Raw genomic sequence first — 19,471 nt, 5'->3', positions numbered from 1 at the left:
CGCTGATGAAAGGGCACTCTGGTGTAACAATCTTTATTCCCTGTACAAATTGATGACTTCCTTCTAAATTAGTGTTTTTCTGAGATTTGCCATTGTTGAAGAGTACTGAGATGAGAAACTTTGAAAGTGAGTGAATCGTAACTGTAAGCATTTTATTTTATTTCTATGGCACCTTTCTCAGTAGCTTTTAAAGGAAAAAAGTGTAGCACAGAATGTACTTTAAGAAAGAAATGTTATTCAAAATAAGGCTGAATGTACTCTGCTCTGTTTGGACCAGTGATCATAAATAGATGCTTTAGGAAAATTATGAACCAAATAAGGCCTTATGGTGCTTGTGCCATGTAACTTGCCCAGCTTCCAACTCGTTTCAAGTTAAAGAATTTACTGAACCTGTTACGTTTGTCTGTGTAGCAGCCCCAGTGCCTTTCTTTTCTAAAGACATTTCTGTTCTTGTTTCTGAGCTCTTTAACTCCTGCATTCCTGTCCTTTGGCAAGATCTGCAAATTTGAATCTAAACTTTTATTTTTGTTTTGTTTTTACTTTAACAAGGCTTCTAACAGTTCAGCTGAACAGTTTCTAATTCTTGTTCCGTAAGAGATGGTGAGCTACCCACCCTGTTCCTGCCATTCATGATTTTCTTGTCTTCTGTTAAGTTTCAGTGTTCTACTCCTTCAAGCAATGGTTTCTTTTCCCAAGCTGAAGAGTCTTAGCTCACCTGATACTTATCATGTGGAAACTGTATCATACTTTCCATCCTTGTTGTTGCCCTTATCTGAATCTTTTGACATTGCAAAATGAATTGTTAAAGATTCTTTGACAAATATCATTCCTGCTTGCATTTCACGGTGCATTCTGCATACAAATTGTGTATGTATAAATTCTAGAGATGTAAAGTTTTGTGGAGTAATTTTATACAACCAGTACATTTACATCTTGTCATTAAATTTTCATGACATCACTGAAATATGCAGTAGCTTTGATGCCACCTTCTGGACAAAAACTTAAAGTAGTAGTTTGGCTGGATTTAATCTGAAATCATGCTTCAAAATCAGAACAATTAAGCTTCAAAGACAGAATGTTTATATTAACTAATTAATTTAGAAGCAAACTTTCATTTACTGACAAATAATAATTGTATGAGTTGAGATAATAGTGATGTCTGAAAAAACAAATTTGGTTTTATATTCAAGTATGAAGGAATATTAGGTTTCTATTTTAAAACTGCAAAACAATATTTTGAGTGAATAAATATATTTGTAGATTCTGTTAGTTAGAGGCTAGGTTAAGAACTGTCAATTCTCTGAAGAGGATTGACAGTTCTGCACTGCCTTTTGCTCTTTTCAGGCAGGATGGAAGCTTCCAGTGACACCAAATCTGTCTAACCCCTGTTTTCGTAAAGCTCAGTCATGAGAATCCTTGAGAAGGAAGGTCTTAAGTTCGGTGCGGTGGTTTATACAACATTTAGGAAAACGTGGCCTTTAAATGTGAACTGTCTTTCAGATACTTTATTTTTTGTTGTTTTTACAGTGCTGGGATTGGACGGACAGGAGTTCTCATCACTATGGAGACAGCAATGTGTCTCATTGAGTGCAATCAGCCTGTTTATCCATTAGATATTGTAAGAACTATGAGAGATCAAAGGGCCATGATGATCCAAACACCTGTGAGTATCATACTTGTTTTTCTATGTTGTAGAAAAATAATTTCATATTATTTAGTTGGATCATTAATCATATTTTAATATACTTGCTCTTTATCATTTTTCAAAGAAGGCGTCTTTACCCAGTGTAGCTGCAGCCTTGGTTCCAGACAGAAATAAATTGCTCTAGTTATTGGAAAAGAGCAAGTCTTTAAATTTCTACAAAAACAACTTGGGAAAAAGCAGCGGCTTTTTCAGGGTTATCTGGCAGTTAATGTCAAAAAGGGCCAATTTTCAGTAGTGTACAAATTGCTCAGTAGAGAAAGCAGGAGCATAATTCCAAAGGTTAAAAATGGGAATAATATAAAAGGCTAACACAGAAAGATCTAAGACATGCAAGAAAAAAACTTCAGTGATGCAATTCGGTGATTTTGTTACCCTAGTAATAATGAAAACAAAACTTCACACCGTCCCGTAATGACTTGAGTAAGGGAAAAATAATCAAAGAAATTATATTTTAAAAACAGAATTATTAAAGCTGATCCCAGATATATTGAAATAATTTATGTTTTAAAAAGGTAACCTGCTTCTGGAACTCTTCTGGTGCTCTCTTTACAGTTCAGGTATCTTAAGATGCTGGAACTTTCCCTGGATTGATAATGTTTGTTTTTGAGATAATTGCTATGTTTCTTTCATATATTATACTTCTGAACTGTAAAAGGATTAGAAGGGATTTAGAACAGATTTAGAACCATTTTATTTGTGTCAGTCAGGTGTTGCTTATCTCTGAGCTGTTTACATTACATTTTTACAAAATATGTGAAAGGGTCAAAATACCGAGTTGTGTTGTCTTTCAAAGAAAGGCTTGAAGTCTTGGTTGTTCCATTTTTTGTCCAGTTTCAGTTTGTTTATTTGAATCAACATTCAGTTGTATAGTAAGTATTTATTCTCTGTGTTTAGTATTTAAAGAGAAAGTATTTTGAAGGAAAAAAGGCCCTAGGTCCAGTGTCAAATCTCTTCCATAATTACCTGCAGCTCGTTATTCGTTGTAGTAATGTCAATGTTCCTGTTGCTGTTCCTTCGCCTAAATTTGAAGAAATCTTTTATGTTCTTCAGAGGATATTCAGACTAAAAAAAAATAATATAAGCCTCCATTTCTAGGTCATCTGTAGTTCAATGTTGTTGTTCAGTATTCATTTCAACAAAAATAAATAAAATTTATAAAAATAAAAGTGTTACTCAGCTGGGACGGGAAGGATGAGGAAAATGATGATATATGAAAAACAATAAAGGATGGCTATTGCTGTATGTGATGGCGATACAGTATGAGTTTGTACATCTCTATAGCATACATAGAGAGGAAGAGACTTCTATTAGTAAAGGGGGGAGGTACAGAGGTAAGGGTTCTAACCATATATTTTTTCCCCAGAATGTGCCAAATATCTTTTTTTTTTTTTTTTTTTCATTTTTCTACTCAAAAGAAAATGAGCATGTTCTATCTGCAGTGGAACACAAATGCGTTTCACTGCATCAGAATGAGGGGGGCTAATAAACATTATCTACCATATGTTCTCGTTTTGATGTCTCTTTCCGATTTTGTATATCCTGAAAGATTCACTTAATGTCCGCAAGATGGCCCCATGCATGATTCCCCTGTATGCTTACTATAGGAAGAGAGTTTGGAAAGGCTCCCTTAGGGAGCACTCGAGGCAGAATGCATATGCTCCACAAATAAGTTTGAATTCATATATATTAATATATATGCAACAATACAATATATAATAATTCTATTACTAAATCTGTTACTGTGCCCATTTAAGATCAGACATCAACAATTACTGCGTAGATAGGGATATCCCAAGACATTAAAAAGATAGAAATGTTAGGGTTCTGACTAGCATATACGCTATATGCAGTATTCATTGTTAGTTGTGGTGCTTTACAAAGCAATGATTTTTATTTTCTTTTATTTTTATCTTATTTGAATTTAGTTGCTGTTTTTTTTTTCACTATTATGTGTTTAAAACAAGGTATTAGTGGCCTTTACATATGCTGGTGCTCAACTTGAATGGGTGTAGAGTTAGATATTATATAATGTTAAGAATTTTTTTTTTTCAACATGAAACACTTTTTTTCCTCAATTTCTGAGAGATGCCAGTAACCTGGCAGGATTAATGTAAGTATGAAGGAGTGCTTTAGAAGTCAGTAGTGTTAGCTACAGTTGCTGCTATAGCTTCTAAATGCCAAGTGCACGGAAAGGTTAGGTCAGTGAAACTTCAGTAATGAAATGAAGGGTAGAAAATTACTGAAGAAGTGATGTTATAAGAACAGGACTGTTGTTGTGGGTGTGACTTCAGTTATATATTTCAAAGTGCTATTCATTCCACTCTTCTGTTGAGAAACATGAAGTTTCTCAAGTTCTAATACACTGTTTCTATTGTTTTGTGTTTTCTAAACTAACTTTGAAGCACACTTCTCAGACCATTATGGAAATAGGATTGGAAATACTAGAGGCCTTTCCTGCTTCCAAAGGACATGTCTCAAGTCTGTTTCTTTTCAATTAATTGAATCTGCTTTCCTTTTCAGAGTCAATACAGATTTGTATGTGAAGCTATTTTGAAGGTGTACGAAGAAGGATTTATTAAACCTTTACAAGCATCACCACATAAATAAAGAGCAAAAACCCTAGGATATCAATTGAGGAATCCTGTCCTCTATATAATGAACTGGCAGCATTCTTTGTGCCATAATACTGCTTGCAGGAAATGATGGTGAAGTACAGCAAAGAATTGACAAAGGACTTTGAAAACTTCAGCACTGTTGCACTTTATGTTGAAACAAAATCAGTCTCTGAAACTCTTCTAACCTTCATCAGTTTGAAGACTTTATTTTCGTGCTTTGCTCCGAACAAACCACAGACTGAAAGAACTAATCGTGTTCAGGGTAATCTACGATATTTCATTGTAGTGCCATATACTGCGCTTCTGGTTGAATTGCTACAAACAAGGCTTGGAATTATTTCACTTTGTTTTACACCCATGTCTCTTAAAAACGGAAAACAAATGAAAAAATACACTAAGCCATGGTCTTTCTCCAGTGCTAGGTTTATTTACTATGTACAGACTCTCACTGTTTTTTTTTTTTTTTTTTACAACATTAGCAATATTGCCGATACTAGATAGATACACACTGCCTACTGATGCAGCACACTGTCCTACACCCGTATTAGAGACCAGCTGGTTGTTAGGGGAAAGCTGGCATCTGTGTTAACCCAGCAGTAGCTGCATAATGCCCACTTACCAGCATCTTGTAAAAAAAAAAAAAAAAAAAGGAAAAAAAAAAGGAAAAAAGAAAAAAACAATAATAATAAAAATTTAAAAAAAATAAACAGCATTTCTTTGACACAGCTTGTGTGTCATACACTGGTGTATTCTGATTCATGTGACTTAAGATTACGTGATGGGAACTAGTGCATGCATTGTCTTAACCCCTTAAGTGCCTTGAGACTTACAGCGTACATCCAGTGAAAGGCACTCATGATACTGTGGGGGGTGGTCTTGTCCTGTCATATTTATCTTAATGGGTTCCGATTTTAAAAACAGCCCTTGGTGCTTGGAATATGTTACTGCAAGGGGTCATGGAAATACCGTTCCCTCTTTCCTTATACAAGTACCTGTGTGCTACACTCAGTAGCAAAAGCACCTCTGCCAACTTAATGAATGAGCATCGTTTGCTGCTGTGTTGTAATTATGTGAAAAATCTGACACATTCCTTCATTCCTTTCAACTGGTAACTTACTAGCAGCTTACTATGAAATGCTAGTAGGTCATTAGAAGCTGATACTTTGTTTTATCCTTTTATTGAGAATAGCTGTCATGCTCAATTAGAACATAACTCTTTAATAGCACTGATAATTAAGTTGAACTTACAATCAGATGTGATTTAATTCCATTATCTGCTAACCAGTTACTCTTTAAGTCCTCATAGTTGATTTCAAGCCATGTTCGTACAGGTCTGCCTTTTATTTTTCTAATTGTTTGGGGGGTGGGGGGTGAGGAAGGAGAACACTATAATGCTGTCCCAGAACTTTAATTCCATAATGACCCCAGTCGCCCTCTATTATGCTTGTGCAAAGTTGTTCCAGTTGATATGGGTTGCTTCTTATGTAAGTAGGTAGAAGATTTTGTAACAAATATCTGTCTGATACAGTATCTGAGCTCACTCTAAGGATATACATATATATATATATAAATATATATATATAATGTCCCAATTTTTAATGTTTTTCCGGTATAGGAGAAACCAAGTCAGAAGCAAGGTGTCTGTTGTAATATACTGTAAGAAAAAAAATAATCAGTCACTTCTTTGACTGCCCTGCAACAACATAACTTTGTGCCCTCTATTTAAAAATAATAATTTATTGTATTGGTTTCCTGAAAATGTTTATCCAGTAAATTTTGTTATAAGCTATATAGAGCATAGAATTAAAATGGAAAGTTCTACTCTAAAAGTTTTTAACTATTGAAGAATTATATTATATAATATACTGTGTTGTATGGACATTGAAAGAGATCAGCTATGAAATATTAAGTGAAAAGGGATTCAGGCAAAGTGAAATCCTGGCTTACGACTTAGTAATAAACATGAACCACAATGCCAAATGGAAAATATAGTTTTAAATATTTTTAGAAAACAATATAATATTAGATGGCCTGTGGCCTTGTTACTTATATTTCTAGATTTGATGCCTAAATCAATATTATTCCTCAGTGAAAAATGAATCTTACAAGAATCTCTGGATCTGACAAATTGAAAAAGAGTGATAAAGTAGCTTTAATCTCAGTTTTATTTCAAGCCATTTGCAACAACAACAACAAAAGTCTTCTTTAGTAAAGTTTAAGCTTTAACTTGCATACAATGATATTAGCTGAGATGCCAGCTAGCTGGAAGGTTATTTTAAACTCAGCACTTAATGTCTACAAATTAAAATAACTCATTCATATACTGAAGTAAATTTTCCTCGTAGTCAAATTGTAAATGAAAATAGCATTTGCCCTTTTTCTCTGAGGGGAACAATAAATTAAGTTTGTAGCAACATTGCATAGTGTTGGGATGTCACGTATTTAAAATGCGAAGTTGCCAAAGCAGTTTGAGTTCAAAAGACCCATTTATACCACAATTGTGTGGGATATTTATCAGTCACCTGTCATTATTGTTTTGATTACAAATACAGGCAAGTATAGCAGGTCTCTTCAGAATCTTCCTCTGCACTGACTTAAGCTGATGGGTTGGCGTGCATTAACTGGTTGCACTGGGAAAGAAGTTGAAGCAAAGCATCTCTTCTTTGATAACTGCTCATCAGCTGATCAGGAGCGTTTGGGCTTCTGGAAAGCAGAGTGGTAACCCAAAACTGATTGGGAAAGAGAATTAGCACTGAAGCCTTCCTGCACCATACATCATTCATTCAAATGTTTCTACTGGTTGTGGTATAAACGGCCTTTCAAATATTTTTATATGGCCAAAAAAAAAATCAAAACTGCTAAAGATTTTACTTTGGGTTATGAAGATCTGTATCATCCTTCAAACTTTTTAAAGAAGTTTTTGTATGTTTCATGCTGTACAAAACATGAATGTATCTTTCAGACAAAATGACCTATATGTGATTGGTGTTATGACTGTTGGATTTTATGAATAATTATTTTCATACCATTTGATTAGGAAAAATATTGGGTGGGTGGGAGAAAGAGTATGTTTGTAACACTTCCATGATACAAATCCAGTTTTAAAAAGAAATGAAGTTTTCATTGTAAATAAGAGCAATATTATGACAGTTTTCTGCCAATGTATAATGTCAAGATTTTAGTTTTCCTTTTGGGTTCAAATTGAAAACGACCACTACCATCTCATTTAAAGTGGATTTGAAGGTTTTTTTTAGTAGAAAAACATGGGGCTCTAGAAAAGGCTTTGTGTGGTTTTGGGGGCATTTTTTTATTTTGCTAAATATGAAATAAGATGCAGGTATCGTTTTATAAATCACCTGCAGATTGTCAGCCAATCCATTCTGAGAAATGCTGCGTTAGATGTAACAGATAACTGAGAGCTGCAGACTTCATTTGTCCTGAACTTAGAAGCATTTGGTATTTTAAATAGTATGCTTGTCTTAAGCAGTAACCCATTGCTTTTACGCATTTAATTTTTATATATTCTCTCCTAGTTATGAAAAAGAGCTTGATTGTATCACACTACGTTTAATGCTAACTGAAGTTTTATCTGCATTTTTTCCGTTCAGTCTTGGAAGCTTACGTCCCATACAGATAAAACAACAGCGCTTCGTCTAGTATAGCTGGTTACACTCTGGCACACCATCTATGAGAGAGAGGGTGAGAAGGCAGTTGGGAGACTAGGGAACATGAGGTGTTTGATACTGGAACCCGGCAACTTTCCACAGAGAGCTTCGGAAAAGCCTTGTGGTACCTGTGGAAGGGTCAGAGTGCAGCATTGCTGCTGCAGTTGCACTGCCCAGAGAGACGGGAAAAAGAGGAGGTCTTGCAAAGGGAGGCTGGAGCTCCAGGTGTGTCGTGGAGCTAAATTACGTGATATTTTTATGCTTGTGTAGGTGTGTGGGCGATGTTTGATGGCTCAAGGAATTAGCATGAGCATGAAAAACTTTACAGATCCACCATCTGCACATCTCCAAGTGAAACCAGGTTGTCCAATACATGCACTGTAGTTGTGACTGTAGAGCCGCTACGCAGGCAATCTGAAAGACCCTCAGCCCTGAGGATAAAGGGAGGAATTGGAATATGGTCCATATTCAAATTCTGCATATTTGGATTAGCACAAAGTACAGGAATGGTGCCCTCTAATGTCACTTACATCTTTTTATAGCACATATGTCCCGACGTGGTTGGGAGTATTTTCTTATTTAAATACCCATCTTTTGTCTCGAGACTGTCTCTTTTCCATTTCCACTTCTCGTGCTGGGATCAAATATAAAAATCTGGTAAATAATTATATATTCACTGATTAAATGTGGATCTTGTGTGAAATTGCAGAGATTGGTTAGTGGTGATTGAGAAGCTGTTACAAGGGGGAAAGGATTGGTTTGTTTTAATATAACCGTTTTGTCCAATCTCATTTAACTCACAGCAGCTATAAACCAAAAAAAAATAGTATTTTTTTTATTTTATTTTAGCAATCTGCAAAGGAGGCTAGTTTGTCATCATTGGACTTTACCTCTCCTAGTTGCTAGCACAATTGTGCATCTTCACACAGTTCATTGGGCTTCTCCAGCTGCAAGTTTAACTGGTGGACAAGCTGCAAGCTCCAGCTGCTCACTTTGGCATGTTTTGCTCATTGAGAGCTCATTTGGTAAAGCTTTGGGAGAAATTGCTTTTTTTTTTTTTTTTAAAAAAAAAAAAAAAAAAGAAAGAAAGACATTTTGGGTATTGTTCTAGTATTCTGTAGGATGAACTTCAGTTTCACAGACTGGCTGACAGTTTGCTGGTTGTGTTATTTCATATTTAGCAAGCTTATGTGTTTTAAAGGGTGATTATTTTCAAAGTGTTTTGATGTTTGAATGGTAGCACTTTATCTCATGCTTACTACTGACTGAACTATTGGACAAAATGGTTTGGAGAGAGATGCTTAATGGGTTTCTGTACAGAGATGATTTGGATTACACCCTGGTACGAATTATTTGTGTTGTTCCAACCATTTCTGGTTTATTGCTCGTACTTGTGGGACTTTCAGAAAACAGATATTAATAATTTGTCACCTCAACTTTCCTGTCATAAAAAGAATATAGAGCTTGCATTAAAAAAAAAAGCGCAAATGGAAACTACAGGGTACTCGTAAATTTATCTCTGTGATCTCTCTCAGCTAGCTGCAGATTAGCTAAGTTTACTGTAAGTGGTTCTGCTAAGCATTATTTTTAACATTAGATCAATTACCTGGAAATCAGTATTTTTTTTTACTTAACTTATTTGAATTTTGATAACTCAAGATAATGCACAACAAAGTTTAAAGAAGTTGTCATCCTTTTACTCCTAGGCCAGGAGCCTCAGACATGAGTGAAAGGGGTAAACAGTTTACATTAAGCTGTTGTTTTTTTTTAACTAGGATGTATCCACAAAGACTAGGCTATAAACTACCCAGTGCAATTTTCTCAGTACATTGGGGCACCACAGTAACAACCCATAATAATCTTACATGAATATTAAGGTAAGAAAGCCAAGGTTTTTATTTTACCCACTGAACTCAGATTTTGTTCCATTTGGTTTGGTTCGTTTACCAGTGATCCCATTTTAACCAGTCAATTTGGCAGGGCTGTTTGTGTAAGGTTTGGGGTTTTATTTTCTGTAACAGGTGCTATACTATCTGTAAATACAAAGGGAAGAATATTACCTAGATCATTATTAACAATCAGGAGGTGGCAATATTTTTTGCTAGTTACTTCTGGTAATTAATTTGCATTTCCAGCTGTGGCTTTCAGTTGTCAAATTTCATCTCCATTTCGTACTGCTCAATGATTGACAAGTGTGAAGTAAATCATCTCAGAGTTGAATAGCTTTTGTTGTTTAGACTAACTCTTGTGTATCTTTATTAATGTTGGGAGGGTGGGAAGCTTCTTCCCATAAGCAGACTTTTGCCTATAAATTTGTTTAAAAGCACATGGCGGGGTGGGGGGACACTTTAAAACACAACATCTTGGCTTATATTGCCAGGGTAGCTGATTGAAAACGATGGAAACTTGAAATTGGTCAACACTGGACAATGTGAAAATGAATTCAGCTTTTGTCACTGCAGCTACTGTATGCTTTAAAGGGCCTTATGTATTTGTCCTCATTTTGATAAAATGAAATTTCTTGCCATTAAAACAATACACTAACATTCTACCGAAAACCAGCAGTTCCCAGAATAAATATGCTAATTAACATTTAACAAGTCTTGTTTTAGTCTTAAGTAAAATTTCATTCTATTATGTGAAAAAATGCTGTTATGCATATTTTGTGGATATATTTAATTTCAGTTGACAAATAGTTGTCTAGGTACAGACTTGAAAATATATATATAGTTTACTTGTGGATCTTAATTGTTTAATTGCAAAATAAAGATGTGCTTTAGTAATTTAAAGTTTAATTTTTTTTTCGATTTTCTTGCTGCTGTACACATGGTTTTACTCTGCTACTTTTATGCGGTTCTGATGCCAGGTAACGTTCAACTTGTATTTTATTTTTTGGCATTGTATTCCATAAACACAGCCCTGCTTTCCTTTAGAGAGGATTTGTATGTTTGCATCGAGGAGGATGCTCAATTAACAGAAATGAAATTGCTCGATTACAGAAAACGCGTGACAGTATCTGTCCATGTTTTTTTTTTTACGTGAAAATATATACCAGAATTTTTGCTCTAATGGAAGAGTAACTCTCCTCATCTTTTGCAGGGCCACGTATGTAATTTTTACGTGAGGATTTCAGGCAGGGCTCAGTAGGGATTAGAGCCTGGTGCCAAAACTGAGGGCTAGCGGTGTGAAGAACAAAAAGGCCAGCTGGGAGATTGTGATGAGTACTTACTTGCTGCCAAAAAGTGCGGGAATGTTCAAAGCAGAGGTAGGAAAAGAAGATGAGAGGATTTAGGGGGCAAGGCAAAAAACTCATGAGGGATGAGTTACAATGAGAGACACCACCCTGTTCTCGGTTGGGGTGGTTAATTTAGGAGTTTAGAGTGAGAAGACCTCTCTGAAACCCTCCGTGCTAACTGCACCTTTTCCTCATTAATTAGACGAGGGTGACGTAGGTTTCCTCGGGAGCCCTATTCCCCGAGGCTCCCCCACACCCTTCCTGCTGGGCTGGGGGCACCGAGCGGACCCACTCCTGCCAGGCGACCAAAGGCCGGACGCAGGCCGGGCCCCACCGCAGCTGCCCCCTCCCCCAGCCCCACTTGGTCGCCCCCCGCCCGGCAGCACATGGGCCGCGCCGCGCCCCGCCACCCGCTGCCGGGCGCAACCACCTGGCTGGGGGCGGGGGGGGCACTCCCGTCTCCGCCTCCTTAAAGGGGCGTGCGCCTGCCCCCTTCCCTTCCCCTCCCGGCAGCGGGCTCCCCCATCTCCCTTCCATCCTCCCCCGGCAGCGCCGGGAGCTCCGGGACCCCCCAGCCGAGCCGAGCCGTACGCGCGGCCGGGCGGCGGAGCGGGGCGGGCTCCTCTCCCCTTTACGGGCCTCCCGCGGCGCTCCGCCATTTTCTGAGGCCCGCCCCGGCTCCCCGGGGGGCCGGCCCAGGGAGGCGCAGGGACGCGGGGCGCTGCTCCGCCGGAGCGCGGCGCGTCCCACCCCCCTCGGTACCGATTTCCCCACCTTTTTCCCCGTTTTTTATTTTCCCCATGGCCTAACGCTCCCGCGGCGATGCTGAGCTTCTTCCGCCGGACGCTGGGCCGGCGCTCGGCCCGCCGGCACGCCGAGCGGGAGCGGCTGCGGGAGGCGCAGCGCGCCGCCACCCACATCCCCGCCGCCGGGGAGGCGAGGGCCGTGCTCACCTGCCGGGTGGCGCTGCTCGACGGCACGGACGTCAGCGTGGAGCTGCCGGTGGGTCCCGGCTGCGGGGCGGAGGGGGGCTGGAGGCACCTGCGAGCCGAGCTCCGCCGGGCAGAAAAAGGCACAAAAAGGCGCTGTGAGAGCAGCGTTGGGAACGGAGCTTCTCGGAAAGAGCGCTCGGGCACCGGGACGGGCTGCGCGGGGAGCTGGGGGGGCACCGGCCCTGCGGGGCTCAAGGGGAGGATGGACGTGGTGCCTGGGGACGTGGTTGGTGTGTGGTGCTGGTGGTAGGCGGGTGGCCGGACCCGATGAGCCTGGAGGGCTTTTCCAATCCTACTTTTGAAGGTCTCTTCCCCCCCTAACGACCCCGTGGTTCTAGGGAAGGGAATCCCTCCCTCACTTGAGAAGGGCTGCAGCGGCAGGAGGCGTTCAGCAGCCCCTGGCTCTTCCATGTGCACGTAGCCGCTCGCTGCGCTTACCCAGCACAGTCCTGCGCGTTCATGTTTTAGCTTTTCTTTTGCTCCGCTTTTCATATGTACAACAAGTAAATTCCTGATGGGTTTTGCTTGCTTTGTTCTTATGTCCGGATAAATTGTATCTCATCCTTGACTTCGGAGGGGGAGAGAAGGTTTCTGCTGGGGAAGGGCCGAACTCTCCTTCCTTCCCCTCCCCGGGGCAGGTGATACAGCGAGGGCTGTGTCAAGGCACAGGGCTTTGTTGGGAGCCAGGTGTTAGCCGCTGCTTTGCGTTTCTAAAGCTCCCTTAATATGCACGTGTCGGTGTTTAATTATATGCCTGCGTTTAGTCGCATACCTGCGCGCAGGCAGCAGGACAAACAGCAGCAATAGCAGCCTTGTGCGGTGCCTTTCTGTTTGCACGTGTTGGAGGCGTTGGCGACTTGTTTTGAGCTCACGTAGCTCAGTTAGGAGGCCGTGGCTCTGCGAGATCCTCTGGCCAGTTCTGTAGGGTTTTGGCTTTAATAACAGTCGTGTGAGAGGTTCTGGCCAGTTCTGTAGGGTTTTGGCTTTAATTAACATCAGTGCCGATGTTGGAGCTGCTGGCTAGAAAGAGCGTGCGGAGCAGCCGTTCTGAAGTGACTTTTCTTTCCTTCCTGATGCTTTAAGCGCCATTCGGAAATGTCTCTGCAAGGAAAGCCCAGCTCCGTGGTGTGCTGAGCCACGTTGTTCACGCCATGAGAGGGGTGTAGCGCCTGCAACATAACATCCAGGAGCCCAACTGACCTGGAGTTAAAGCAGCACTTTGGCATTTCTCTTTGCCAAACTGCCCTATGAACAGGCATTTACAGAGGGCAGTAAAATTAATTTGTACGTCTCTGAAACAATGTGATGAACTCGTCCAGTGCTGCTTAGTGCCTAGGATGTTTGATTTGAGGCCAGGAATGCCCGCAAACACTTCATAGCAAGAGTTACACTCAAAAAAGTACTCAAGTGTAAATTGGTGTCTCCACGTAACCAGAACAGCAATTGCTGGAGCTGGAGTTGGCTCTGTAGGCAAATTCCTAGCGCCTGTAACAACATTTCTAAGGCTTTGAGGAGCATAAATTGAACCTGAAGAGGTGTCGTGACCTCCCATCTGGACTATAAAACTTAGATCAGGGCGTAGCAGTAACTATTTTATTTCTGCAGGAAACAGTGACTTTTTTGCGCTCTTGTTTTTTGGTTTATAAGCCAGCAGAAAGCCTTGTCCGTGAACATCTAAGTTATGAGTAACAGCAAGCAAATAAGCTAAATCTACATAGTTAAGTGCAATAATTACAGCATGTTGTCAGGGGCTGACATGGACTGGTTCCTTTGGTGATTAAAATACAATAAATTAAAAGTAAATTAAATGTTTCATTTCAAACTCCTTAGCGTGTTTGTTCGCGTGTCTCACATTAATCATATTTGGGACTCAAAAAAAAAAAAAGGCTCAGGGAGTGTAAAGAGGATGAAGTGAAAGGTACAAAATCTTGGAAAAACAACATTACCTTCTAAAATATAAAGCTAACTTAAAAATACACCTGTCTGCACATAGAGATATTTTTTTTTCCTTTTACAGAATCTATCCTTGAGAATAATCGGCCCCTTTGAGCTAAGATGTTTTCTGGGACTGGTCCTGTTACGCTAGCAGCAGATCTGGCTTAAATGAACTCTTGTGTTCCCAGAGAGGCTCCCTCAGGTCTGCCGGTGCAGTGCTGTATGGTGCTATTGTCTACCTAAGCTCTCTGAAACCATCTTGGTATTAAAAAAAAAAAAAAAAAAGTAAATAGAAAGTGTTTCCTGAGACTGAATCATTTAGCAAAGAGCTTAATTTGCAGCCAGCAAAAGAGTAGCCTTGGCACAAGGGAGAGGGCAGGAGCGAGCACCTTCCCTTCCCTCATGCACGGCTGTGTCAGTACCTCACGCTGGCATTAACTTGTTGCTGCTACAGGAAAAAAGATGTTGCTTTTCTTCCTGCGTTTGTCCTTGTTTTCTCATCCCCCTTGGCAAGAGAAACATTTTTTGGCAGCCAGGCAGTAAGTTAAGTCAAGGAAAATCTGGGCTGAAGATAATCAGTGTAAGTTTGTTCTGTTGGTTTCCAGCTGGAGTGATTCTCCAATCTGGCTCCCCATGTGCCTCCCCAAACGTGGGGCAGAGCCACTTAGAGGCAGTGTAAGATTTATGCTGGCTTTCAGGGCTTGTGGAACTAAAGCCTTACAGTGAATTGGTTACTGAAAGGAGAGTGTTCCGGAATTGTGGTCGTTCCTATGATTGACTGGATTTGGGATTGCTGAATTTCTGCTTAAATAACGTTCCCTTTGATCCCTATTGTGGCCTTTTTTAAACCATGTAAACTAAGCATGTTTCAGAGCCTTTCTAAGGAGCAAAGGCTGATGTTTTTTTCCAATATTGACAATGAAACAGAAGGGACGTTGTAAATGATGCAGTCGAGATGAATGTATTAAACACAGAGCCAGGGCTGGAGCAGTAACCCTGCTTTTTGTCCGCTGATCTTATCTATGGTGTCTGTCAGGCCACTTAATCTGTCCGCTTTTCTATTTCTTCTGTTCTTTTTAATTACAAAAATTGCCTAACTTGAACCATTCATCAAAGCTGCAGTCCTATGCAGTGCATAGGCTGAATTATTTTTGAGAATCTACTTATTTCTCAGCCAGGTCAATGATTAAAGAATATCAGTGTTACGTGTGCTATTTACTGTCACTTTGGTATGTTCAAAATGGGAAGCATGAACTTCATGCGAGTTCTCAGTGCTCCTTTGGGGCAGATCAAAAGGGTTTTTTTCCCCCACTGTCATTTCAGATTCTAACCTTGTGTTCTGACCTGCTAGATTTCCTTGTCTACTACCTTTTTTTTTGAAGCTCTGTGTTTGCCCAAATACATTCAGTGATTTTTGCCAGACTTACAGTCATGTGTAGCAAAACACTGAGAAGCTTATTTTTGTCCACAGAAATTTCTAAAAAATACACGGTGTCTGTTAACTGTGTTGCTTTTGACATTGTTCATCAGTCATGCCTTTTTCTGGGGAATGGGGAAGATTTTTCAATCAAAAGGTCTAAAACTTGGAGTATTTATTTTAGAAATGGTCAATCCTCATGCTTTTCAATTAATAACAGAGAGGGAAAAGATTGCCTGGATAAAGGGAACAAGATAGTGAAATAAATCACGTAAATTAAATTACAGGAATATGTTTGAAACATGCACCCTTTAAAAAATGTGTGGATGGATTTCTGTGGAGGAAAAAAGGGCAGCCCCAGACAGCAAGAGGTAGTATGGGACGCCATACTTAGCAGAAACCAGGGGTTTGGGTTAAAAAAAACAAACACAAAACAACAAACAAAACTGACCCCACGTAACCCATAATTTACATAATCTTCTCACGGATAATAGAAGGGTAATTATATTCCAGTTTCTGTACACGCAACCTAAGTTTCAGGCAGAAGTTACCTAGCAGAAGCTCTTTAAGGTGCAAGACCCAAATTGCAAGGATGGAGCTGTCTGAATCGTAGCAGCTTTTCACCTTAGCATCTGCCTTACTTATACGTGCATGAAATTTAGCGTGAAGATTACAAAATGAGATGGTTTTGCCCTTGTTATAATCAAGTGTCATTAAAACAAGGTCTTACATAAACTGGTTGAAGAGCTCTGTGGAGTAGCAGGAATTAGCTAAGCTGTTTACAATTTTGGAGTAATGCTTACAAAATAAGATTGAGAGGAGTGTATTCATGGTGATTATTTAAAAAATATTAAGAAATCTCTCTGGACTGCCAAAGAACATTGCCAGCAAGCTGTTAGGAGTGCCGATGGCTCTTTGTGTGGAGGGAGGCAATCTGTGTTGGTCCGACTGCAGGCTCAGGGATGTGCTGTGATAGTTGTCTGTACCCTGTAATCCAGCCTGGCTTTTTTAAGTTGGTAAAATACTTGTGGCTCCTGGCTTATTGTTTGTAACTGTTAATGCAAAATGTGGAGTGCTTTCTGTAGGGCAGATACTGGTTAAAATCTAGTAACGGTAAAAATGTTGGAAAATTCACTTTCTGGCTAAAATGACAAGTGAGTAATCCTAGCAGCATTCAAGGCAGGCTAGATTTTAAATTTTCAAACTATATCTCAGCTGGCAAAAATAGAGAGTAAATAAATACATGTTTGCTTGTGCACCCATGTTAAGACTGAAGTTTCGGACAAAACCCCTTCCTGCGTGTGGTTTTTGTCTCGGGTCCTCCCTGCATTGTTTGCCCCAGGCGGCGGTGCTGCCCATGCCAAGATGAGCCCAAAGGCTGCTCGCTGTGGGCTAGCCCCTGGTCAACCTTTCGAGCTTGCTATGTGTGCTGCATGATGCTCTGACCTGGAGGAAGAGAGCAGCTGGAAGCAAGGTGTGGCTGCAGCCAGAGTGATTTCTGCTGCCTGCAGCCTGTTGCGGGGCGATTGGGTTGCCCCGAAGGTTTAGCATTCCTAACTTGCCAGGTAACAGCAAGTTTTGTCCAAAGCGCTGCTTTCCTGCTGATCTGCCCCCGTGAAGAGTTAGTCCAAATGATGAGACCCTTCACTGAGCTGAGAAACCCGCGGTGCAACACCAAACTGAAGTGTTAGAGTCTGTTGGGGCAGGGATTTAATTGCTAAGCCTTAGTGCTGGACACAACTCAGATATGTGCTGTGTTGGAAAGAACATTAGGAACTAGACACATTAATGGACTAAATCAAATGTGTAACCAGAAGTCACAGAATCATCAAATCACTTTCCAAAGATCTCTAAGATCATCCAGTCCAACCTTCAGCCTAGTACTGAAGTCCACCACAAACCATGCTGCTAAGTACCAGATCGGCACATTTCTTGAAGACCTCCAGGGATGGTGCCTCACCCACTTCCCTGGGCAGCCTGTTCCAATGCCACACGCCCCTTTCAGTGAGGAAACGTCTCCTAATATCCAGCCTCAACCTCCCCTGGCACACCTTGAGGCCATTTCCCCTCATCTTATCACTTGGTGCTTGGGAGAAGAGCCCAATCCCCACCTCACAGAGGATGTAAATTGGTTTCTGGGAGGGGATAAATAAGAGAGTTCTGGCAAAGCAAGCTGACAAGTGGGAGGGTTTTGAATCTTTATCATTTTATCTGTAGGTTCAGCAAGCCTGGCCACAGTACATGAAAATCCTTCTGTATGGTATTCTAATAACCCTGCAGTTATGATGGGTATTGAAATCAGCTCCGTACTTCTAACACTGCCCTTGGGTTTTAACCCTCCAGTTCTCCAGCAAGCCCTGATGGCTAACGGTGTTAACTACTGGGGCTGTTTACATGATCGGAGTGATTTTTTTTTTTTTCTTAAAGCTCACTGTTAGAGCTTTCTCTTGGCTCATTTTTTTGCAGTGTGCAGGTTGGGAGAAAGGGGAATTAGCTTAATAAGAAATGGACAGGCTTGTCTGATTCTCCCACACTGCTGTGACCGGCACATGTGCATGGGTAGCATCCAGGGTTCCTAGAGATTGGAAGTCCTCAATGGGTGTCCTCAGCCTCTCTGGGTGGCAAACGGGGTCTTTATGAGGAAACTGGTAGGAACATAAATAGCAACCCTTTTCATAAGTTGGCAAAAGCCAGGAAGGGTTTTGTCCTTCGGTGGCTGCTGAAGGCAACAGCTACTCCTAGTCACTGTTAACAAGCAGTATTAACACAGTTATTTCAAGAAATCCTGTGACAGATCGGAAGTACAGCGACAGAGATGTGAGGGCAAAGTCCCCCAGCGATGGAGCCTATTTATTCATCGCCTTTTCAGAGTTCGTCCAGTACGGGGATCTCCTTAATGAAAGAAACAGAGGGGAAAAATCCTTCTCACACAAAACATTTTAGTAAATTCTTTAGGTGGATTTTTTTTTTTCCCCCAAGTATTGCAAGTTAGAAGTGCTTTGCCGTGATAAAAACCTGATAAAAACCTTGACAAGCGAGCACAAGAGGCAGGCCCGCAGCTGCTGGAAGCCAGAGTCACTTCATCCAAGCCGGCCTACGCCAGCCGGTGCTGGCGCTGAAACCACTTCTGTATCAGGTAACCTTCACCTTCCAGACCCTGAGAAGAAGTCAGGGGTCTGCCCTAGTGCTTGGCACCACCCTGGCTGCTCGTACTGCGACCAGCATCTCCGTGTGCCCTGTGCCCAGGCGGTGGAGGAGTGAAGCGGCCTTCCCCTGGGTCCGGGGCAGTGCCGGGGTTTTGTGTGTGGTTTTGTTTTGCTTTGTTTTGTTTTGCAGCACCTTCTCAGCCAGCAGCTGCAGTTACTGAGAGCAGCATGGGATGTCACTGGGGCATGTTTGGGAGCATCCTTCCCATTCAGGGGTGGGTGGGGCGGGAGGGCAAGGTTCACACCAAGGTGATCAGGAGATGTTTTTATCTCATTCCATAGCAAAATCCCTCAACGCCCTGCCCTCCAGAAGTGATGTTTTATTTAAGTTTCCCAGCTCAGTTGTCGATTCTCCTGCTGTTCTATGTTTGCTGTTGCTTCCTATGGAGTACAGCTAACTGTATAAATCAAGTAGTCAGGTCTTAGAGCATTACAAACCCATGGGGAGCTTAATTTGTCCCTTGGAGGCAGAACCAGCCGCTGCTGGACTGCCTGTGAGCGGGTAGTGAATAGTTCGTTGTCACCACTGAGCAGCTTGAAAATACTTGTCCTGGGAGAGTAACCTGAGCCCTGCCGCGAGAGCGGGGAAAGGAAAGAGCCGAGGGTAGCAGCAGGATAAAAATGTCATTTAAATTGAATGGTGCCACTGGGGTGGTAGGGGAACTTCTCACCAGAGGACGTGGAAGAAGCGTAGTTTTGCA

At 41.1% G+C, this 19,471-nt stretch overlaps 2 protein-coding genes across 12 annotated transcripts in view; both read left to right on the top strand.

Moving 5' to 3' along the window:
* The window catches only part of PTPN4 (protein tyrosine phosphatase non-receptor type 4), an 84,821-nt gene extending 75,786 nt beyond the window's left edge, over positions 1-9,035 (top strand). For 3 of the 4 annotated variants that reach the window (XM_035331992.1, XM_035331988.1, XM_035331989.1), the window contains 2 exons: positions 1,528-1,663; positions 4,226-9,035. In XM_035331992.1, coding sequence (XP_035187883.1) covers positions 1,528-1,663; positions 4,226-4,312 — 223 coding nt within the window. In that variant the 3' untranslated portion in view covers positions 4,313-9,035. The remainder of the gene's footprint in view (positions 1-1,527; positions 1,664-4,225) is intronic. The other variant, XM_035331991.1, reaches the window with a different exon arrangement.
* Positions 9,036-11,716: 2,681 nt separating this feature from the next.
* Positions 11,717-19,471, top strand: part of EPB41L5 (erythrocyte membrane protein band 4.1 like 5) — a 55,335-nt gene continuing 47,580 nt past the window's right edge. For 6 of the 8 annotated variants that reach the window (XR_004752473.1, XM_035331994.1, XM_035331995.1 and 3 more), the window contains exon 1: positions 12,043-12,222. Coding sequence is in view for 6 of the 8 variants with exons in the window: in XM_035331994.1 (XP_035187885.1) it covers positions 12,043-12,222 (180 nt within the window). In the remaining 2 variants the exon portion in view is untranslated. Of the gene's footprint in view, positions 12,223-12,282; positions 12,303-19,471 lie in introns of those variants that run through there. The other 2 variants (XM_035331993.1, XM_035331996.1) reach the window with 2 other exon arrangements.

The sequence above is a fragment of the Oxyura jamaicensis genome, chromosome 7 (genome assembly GCF_011077185.1).
Source record: "Oxyura jamaicensis isolate SHBP4307 breed ruddy duck chromosome 7, BPBGC_Ojam_1.0, whole genome shotgun sequence".
NCBI lineage: Eukaryota > Metazoa > Chordata > Aves > Anseriformes > Anatidae > Oxyura > Oxyura jamaicensis.
Note: the sequence above shows the minus strand (reverse complement) of the source record. Positions and strands in the feature narration are given on the sequence as shown.